A 7098-nucleotide genomic window follows, 5' to 3' on the forward strand; every position below is an offset into this window, starting at 1 on the left:
CCCCCCCAGGGACCCCGGGACCGGAGAAGGGAGAGGCAGCTGCGGCTCCGGGCACTGGGGTGGCCGAGGGCCAGGGTCCCTGGGTGCCGTCCGTGCCCCGGGGGGATTCACCTCCCGGGGGTTTTCCCAGCCCGGCAGCTCCGAGCTGTCGCTGCGCTGTCCAAACCCGAGAGCAGCTGGGCTGGCACGTCCCCAGGCAGTGTTCCCTCCCATGGTCTCATGGCCTCCGTTGCTGCTCCTCGTGCTCCGCTGAGGAGGGCAGAGCCCGGCTCAGATGGGAGAATTGATTGGAGTTCTGCCCTGAGCTGGGAGAGTCTCAGCTAGGATCTTGCAGACTTGCATTTGCAGAATTTTTAATAACTCCTTGTGACTCCATTATAACTCCCAGAGAAGAAAGGCTCAGTGAAACAGACATATAAAGAACTATAGTGCTGATTTTTAATTTCATTAAAATGCTAAAAAATATTTATTCTTTCTCATAATATAGAAATGAAATATAATATTTCTAAAGATGATCAGAACTTCTTTTACATTTCTTCCAAAGGCCATAAAGCTATATTTTTGGGCAATCATCAAACACAAATTCTCAGTTTCCCTGAGACGGAATTCATTATTGTGAAGTCATTCACTGGCACATGAGAATTTCTTTTCCTTTATTTAAACCCTTAGAAGAAGATGTTATATTTTCACATCTTGATTTTCAGCAATTACAAAACAGCTCCAAATATGTTTATAAGTAAATTCTATGCCTATCTAGAAATGTATTGGTATTTTGATGAAAATAAGAGATTGATTCTCTTTCCTTGGCTTGACTAAGTCAGTGCTCACTGCTCAGTGTAACAAATCTTAAAGTTAACCTCTACAGAAGTCAATCAATACATCTTTATTATTCTGTGTATGTGTGTAAAACATCAAAGACTAACTGACAAGAGACAGCTAACATTTCTGGGGGAATTCCTCCACCTTTGTGTGTGCCCAGGAAGGAAAGGGACAGGCTGTGGGGAGGGAGGCTCTGCCTGGCAGCTGGGCAGGGAGGGCACCAACCACCAGCTTTGGGGTTTGGGTTTTTTCCCCTGTTTCCTCCTCCCTTCACTCACTTCCTGCGCTGAGCCCTGAAACCCCTCTGCACAGGCAGCAGCTGGAAATAACTCACAGGAAGGAGAGGCCAGGGAATGTGTCCGGTGCAGCTGCTGGCCCTGGGGATGTCTGGCAGGATGGGGAGGGGGCATCCCCAGCAGGGCCAAGGCAGTCAGGGTCCCCCACCCCATCTGAAGCAGGCCAAGCCCCGCAAGTGGAGGTGGCCAGGGCAGGCATGGGAGCCTCCTGAGCACCAGCTCCCACGGTGGCTGTGGGGCTGGATCCTGCCAGCAGAGCCAGCAGAGCCAGGAGCAGGACAAGGCAACTTTCCTGAGCCATGGGGCAGCCCCCAAGGCCCGGAAGGGTCACACAGCAGGGTTGGCTCTGCCCTAGTGCTGGGGGACCTGGGCAGCCCCCTAAGTCTCTGCACCATGGGCCTGTACTGGGGAGAGGGCGGATGCAGGTAGGAAACGGCCTCTCAGTGAAGCCAGGACAGAGGTCTCCTGCACCCCTGGGCACTGCTCACCAGCACCCTGTCCTGCCTGCCTGAGTGGGGACAGCCCGGGGTTTGGGGGCTTGTGGGGATGGAGTCATGTGGGGTGATCCCAGAGGAGTGTGGCTGGGCCCGTGGTCGTCATCTGCTCAACCCTGAAGTGCCCCTCAGGTGCCCAAAAATTATCTGAACATCACTAGAGGCCCTCAGGAACCCCCACTTCATCAACAGGGTGCTGGGGAGTGCAGCCGATTCTTGTCCAGGGCAGGGAGAGCCTCACAGGCATGGTGTGGGAGGGACTGCAGGCTCTGGAATCCGGATTTTCCCCTGTAAGGAAATATCCCAACCAGCATCCCTCTCCTCTGCTCCGCCAGAGCCAGCGCCTGGCAGCCACTAAAAGCCTCCCATGCCACAGCCAGGATTGAAGGATGTGGCGGCACTCCCAGGCTGGGGAAGCCAGATCCCAGGGGAGGACGTGCCAGGAATGGGGCCCCAGAGAGGGTGAGGGGCCCCGCTATGACCCAGGACCCAGGGCAGTGCTGGACTGGTGAAGCCAAGGGCCCTGTGACTCCAACTGGGGAGCAGCAGCTGGACTGGTCTGCCACTGGTAAGGGGAGGTGAGGGGAGTGGGCGGGGGCTGGAGTGGGGCAAGGGAGTGCATGGGGCTGACGCTGTGGGGATGGGGCAACAGACCCTGGAGACACAGGGGTGAGGACACCCCACCCTAAGCACTACCCAGTCCTCAGGGGAGTTCCCAGCGCTGGCCGTGTGGTACTGGCTGGTGATGTCATGCAGGAGCAGTGGGGCTGCCCACGCTCAGGAGCTCATGGCTAAAACAATCCTTATTTTATTTATACCAAAGTCTCAGGGTCCCTCATGATAAATGCAAGGACAGGGAAAAGCCTCAGGAACATGCCCAGTGCTGAGCCAGGCCTTGGGGATATCCATGGAACAGTGTCTGTGCTGTGGGATGAGACCCCCGACCACCCCGGGCAGGTGTCTGAGGGTGCTGAGCAGCCCCTCACCGGCGGTAACGGTAACGCTTGAAGTGGAACCAGAGCTGGAAGATGCCGTTGGCAAACTGGCAGCGGAAGCCGTGGCGGTGGGAATACTCCCACTCCCTGTTGACAATCTTGAAGGCTATGTCCTCGTAGGGTGGCCCGGCATGGAAGCGCAGGATGGCAAAGTCCTTGTTGTCCTGGCAGGCCTCCAGGAAGTACTCGGGCGTCGAGCGCTTGTCGATGAGGTCAGGGTAGAAGATGTTGAACTTGTAGCCCTGCACGATCTTGGGGGGGGGGTTGTCGAAGTCATAGTGGGTCTGGTTGTACTTGTTCCACTCGAAGCCCGTGTGCACACGGTTGAAGAAGCGGGGCTTGCGTGGCCGGTACTTGTCAGCCCACAGATAGGCCTTGCCCGTGAGCGGCATCTCCACGCTGAACTGCGCCTCATCCGCGCCCATGCCCTCCTTGGCCTTACGGAAGAAGATGTCGTCGGTGCTCTCGGAAGCATCACCTATAGGGGGAAGAGATGACATCAGGTTCTGCAGTGCCAGCCAGGCCTGGGCCATGTAACACTGCTCCAGGCACGCCGAGAGAAGGAGCTGCTGGGCACAGGATGCAGAACTGGACACAGGAATGTGTGTGCTGCCCGGTGGGCTCTGAGTGAGTGCTGGGCTGAGCTGTGCTGGAAAACTCAACCAAAACACCCCTTGTGCCTGTCTGCACCCAAACACCTTGGTGGTACTGAGGCAGGTCCCCCAGGAGCACCCTGAGCACCATCTCTCTGCTCCTGCCCAGGCCACAGTGCCCTTTGCTCCAGGGGCATCCCTCTGCCAGGTCAGCTCTGGGTTCCTGCTGCAGATCCAGCTCTTGCCCTTTCCTGAGGGCAGTGTCCCCTCCAGCCCTGCACCCCGAATCACTGCACGCTCTCCATGCCGAGCAGGCTGCACTCACCTGTCACCTGGAGCTGCTGGCGCAGGAGCAGCAGCCGGTGCGTGTCCTCCTCAGCCTCCAGCACGTGGGCGTCGAAGGGCAGCTCGTTGGGGCCCAGCAGCCGGGGGCTGTACTTGCCCGCGTCGTAGTCATCCAGGCTCTGCTGGATCAGATCCTCCTCCATCAGCACGGCCTCCCCCTCTGCCTCTCCCTTGGCCTCCGTGTCCTGCTCTGCCTCTGGCTCTGAGGATGGCCCTGGCTGTGCCTCAAGGCTCTCCTCAGGATCCAGCCTGCATGGAAGGGAGAAGAGAGGACTGGGACGGGGATGGTACCCTCATTCTCTGCTCACCTGGGCTCTGCCTCGGGAAGGGTAGGGGCACAAGGCTGCCCTTCTGCCCGGGGTGCCCCGGGGACAGCCCCAGGTGGCTGCTCACCTGTCACTGGGGGAGGCCGGCTCCCGCTTGATGATGGGGAAGAGTGGCTCACTCTCCACACCCTGCTCCTGCTTCAGCTTGTACAGCTTCTGACGCAGCACGTCCTGGTGCCGCTCCCGCAACCTGAGAGAGGAGAGGAGCTCTTGGGTCCCACTCAGCAGAACCACCTCACTCCCACTGCCCAAAGCTGTGACTCCCACCTCCATAGGCAGAAACTCGATGGGCTTGGATGGTTTTGGGGTGAATAAGCCCCAGTTCAGTTCCCTCTTGGAGACCTCACTACACATCACCACTGCAGAAGGGACTGGATGTCCAGCCCTGCTCCCCTCTTGGAAATCAGCCATTTCACAAAAGGTAGAACACCCTCTCCCATTCCCTCCACCAACTGGGTTTGTGCCTCCCCAGCTCTGCCCATGGCAGGGTCTGCACTGCCCCCACTCTCTGCTCTCACCTGGCCCGAGCCATGTAAGCCTTCAGCTGCTGCAGGAGGCTCTCCCAGTACCCGATGTCCAGGTTGGGCCCTCCTGCCCGGATCTTGCTCTCGATGCCCTGGTACAGAGCTTGCAGCTGGTTGTACGTCTTCCCCTTGAACACGGACTGCACATCTGAGCTGACCGAGGCGTTGACGCCGTCCCGACGCTCCCCTGGACAGGTGAGGGCAGCCGGTCAGTCTCCAGGCACTTGGCTGCACTCATCCCGGTTCTCCTGACAGCAGGAGGCCGGACCCCAGCCAGACACAGCTGCTGGACCCACAACCTCCATCCAGCAGGTCCAAGAGAGCCCCTCTGAACCTGAGCACACGTGGCAGACCCTGCACCCTAGGTGACCCACCACTCACAGTCCCCAACACCCACACCAGGCTCTGCTCTCCTGCTCACCTGGTCCTCCTTTCCCAGAGGCCTCCAGCTTGCGAAGCTTGGCTATCTCATCCTCTGTGATGATGGTCATGTCCCTCCAAAAGTCCACATTCTTCCCTTGCTCCAGCTCCATGTATACCTGCAGGCAGGAGACAAACCTGACATCAGGCACCTGCTCCACACCACGGGGAGGAAAGCAGAGCTGGTAGAGAAGCCCTGAGCCCAGGCAGAGGGGCAGCAAAACAGGCACCTGGATGTCCTCCACTAGGTCCTCCATGTCAGAGACAGTCAAGCCGTTCAGGAAGGTGTAGGGCTCGTGCATCTCCACGGCCAGGTCATCGTCCTCTGCACTGATGTACTTGGCCAGAAGATCAATGGGTTTCGCCCTCCCATCCCGAATCCGGATCTTAGACCTGGTGAAGGGAGAGGAACAGAGGGACAGTGGGGGATACAGAGCAGTGCCATCCTCTGCTGCCTGCCAGGCCTGGCTCTGAGCAGCTGCACACTTACCGCAGCTTGGCCTGCTGCAGGTGGAAGTTGTCTTCCTGCTCCTCCCAGGTTTTGAAGTGCTCTGCCTCTTTCTCCCGCTGCAGCATCTCCAGCTCCTGCTCCCGCATGGCTTTTTCCCGCTCCCGCTCCAGGCGCAGCTGCTTCACCTGCCCAGGGTGACAGAGCTGTGAGGCCACTGGGGATGGGCCACTGTGCAGACACCACAGACACCTGCTCAAGGACACAGCCAAGACCTGTCCCCGAGTTGCCTTGGCTCCTGCCATCAGCCTGAGCTCCTACAGAGCTGGGAGCCAGCAGGGCCAGGTTGCCTGGGCTCACTGCCAGCCCTGTGGGGGACAGGGGACACAGGCACAACTGAGTGCCTCAGTGTCATGACCTGGCATTGTCCTCCTCAGCACCTCCTGAGCTCCTGGGCTCAACCCCAAGGGAAGAGGTTTCTCATCCTGGAATAGGAGAAGCCAGGGTTCTGTGGCCCCCAGAATCCTACAGACTGGACACCCCCAGGAGAAGAAAATGGGGACTTCCCAGTGAGGGATGGAGAGAACCAGGCTGTAGACAGGGCTCTCTGTCAGACAGTGACATGGAGGGGACATCTTATCCCACCTTCTGCAGCTCCAGGCGATTGTCCTCCTGGATTCGCTTGTTCCTCTCCTTCAGGTCCTTCTCATCCAGATGGCTGATCCCTTTCTTTTCCAGTGCCTTAAACAGAACAGCCAAGAGAAGCTGTGGAACCCAAGGACCTCCACAGCCCTTCACTGGCCAGCAAATGCTACTACATTCACCCATTTCTGCTGTTCCAGTGAGCACTGATCCTGTTGAAGGTCCCTAAATCACTCAAACCCTGCTCCTGAAGCCCCTCAGCAAACCCAGACTCAGCCCACATAGCCCACCTGGCCTGGTGAGGCAAGTGCCAGCACAACAGTATCACAGAATCATGGAATGGTTTGGATTAGAAGTGACCTTAAAGATCATTTTGTTCTACCTCCTGCCATGGCAGGGACACCTTCCACTGTCCCAGGCTGCTCCAAGCCCCAATGTCCAGCCTGGCCTTGGGCACTGCCAGGGATCCAGGGGCAGCCCCAGCTGCTCTGGGCACCCTGTGCCAGGGCCTGCCCACCCTCCCAGCCAAGAATTCTTTCCCCATCTAACCCTGCCCTCTGGCAGTGGGAAGCCGTGCCCCTTGTCCTGCCCCTCAGGGTCCTTGTCAAGTCCCTTTCCAGCTCTCCTGGAACCTCTGTAGCTACCAGAAGGAGCTCTAAGGTCTCCTCAGAGCCTCCTCTTCTCCAGAGAACCTTCTCTTCTCCCTAACCCTAACCCTGAACACGCCCAGCCCTCTGTCATTCCTATAGCAGAAGTGCTGCATTCCCGTTACCATCTCTGTGTCCCTGACCCAGTAAATGCTGCCCAGCACTCAGCCTGTAGCTCCCAGCAGCTCCAAGTCCCTCTCCTGCTCTCGACCCATCTCCTTATCCCATCCTCCTGGCTACAGACCCCACCTCAGGCACAGATTCCCCCGACTCCTCCTGCCTGTGCCACCTGGCTGCAGGGACATGGCAGAGCTCACCTTGCTCCAGATGAATGTGCCCAGCAGGTTGTTGTCCCCGAAGGGGTTGTCGGTGTTGGTGTAGCCCATGTACTCCTCACCCCAGCCCATCTTCTCTCGCTTCTTCCTCTCCTTGGCCTCCTTCTTGGCCAACCTCCGTGCTCGCTTCTCCTCGGGCGTCTCCAAGGCCTTCAGCAGAGCCGCCTGCTTCTTCTTCTCCTCCCTCAGCCTCAGCCGCTCCCGCAGGCTCAGC

At 58.4% G+C, this 7098-nt stretch overlaps 1 protein-coding gene across 1 annotated transcript in view; it reads right to left on the reverse strand.

Annotated features, from left to right (window-relative positions):
• Window positions 1-2394: 2394 nt before the first annotated feature.
• The window catches only part of CACTIN (cactin, spliceosome C complex subunit), a 6314-nt gene continuing 1610 nt past the window's right edge, over window positions 2395-7098 (reverse strand). The window contains exons 2-10 of the mRNA XM_008639643.1: window positions 6867-7092; window positions 5906-6001; window positions 5303-5448; window positions 5043-5205; window positions 4814-4931; window positions 4387-4579; window positions 3936-4058; window positions 3523-3791; window positions 2395-3082 (exon numbers count right to left, since the gene is read on the reverse strand). Coding sequence (XP_008637865.1) covers window positions 2592-3082; window positions 3523-3791; window positions 3936-4058; window positions 4387-4579; window positions 4814-4931; window positions 5043-5205; window positions 5303-5448; window positions 5906-6001; window positions 6867-7092 — 1825 coding nt within the window. The 3' untranslated portion in view covers window positions 2395-2591. The remainder of the gene's footprint in view (window positions 3083-3522; window positions 3792-3935; window positions 4059-4386; window positions 4580-4813; window positions 4932-5042; window positions 5206-5302; window positions 5449-5905; window positions 6002-6866; window positions 7093-7098) is intronic.

The sequence above is a fragment of the Corvus brachyrhynchos genome, unplaced genomic scaffold, assembly GCF_000691975.1.
Source record: "Corvus brachyrhynchos isolate BGI_N302 unplaced genomic scaffold, ASM69197v1 scaffold130, whole genome shotgun sequence".
NCBI lineage: Eukaryota > Metazoa > Chordata > Aves > Passeriformes > Corvidae > Corvus > Corvus brachyrhynchos.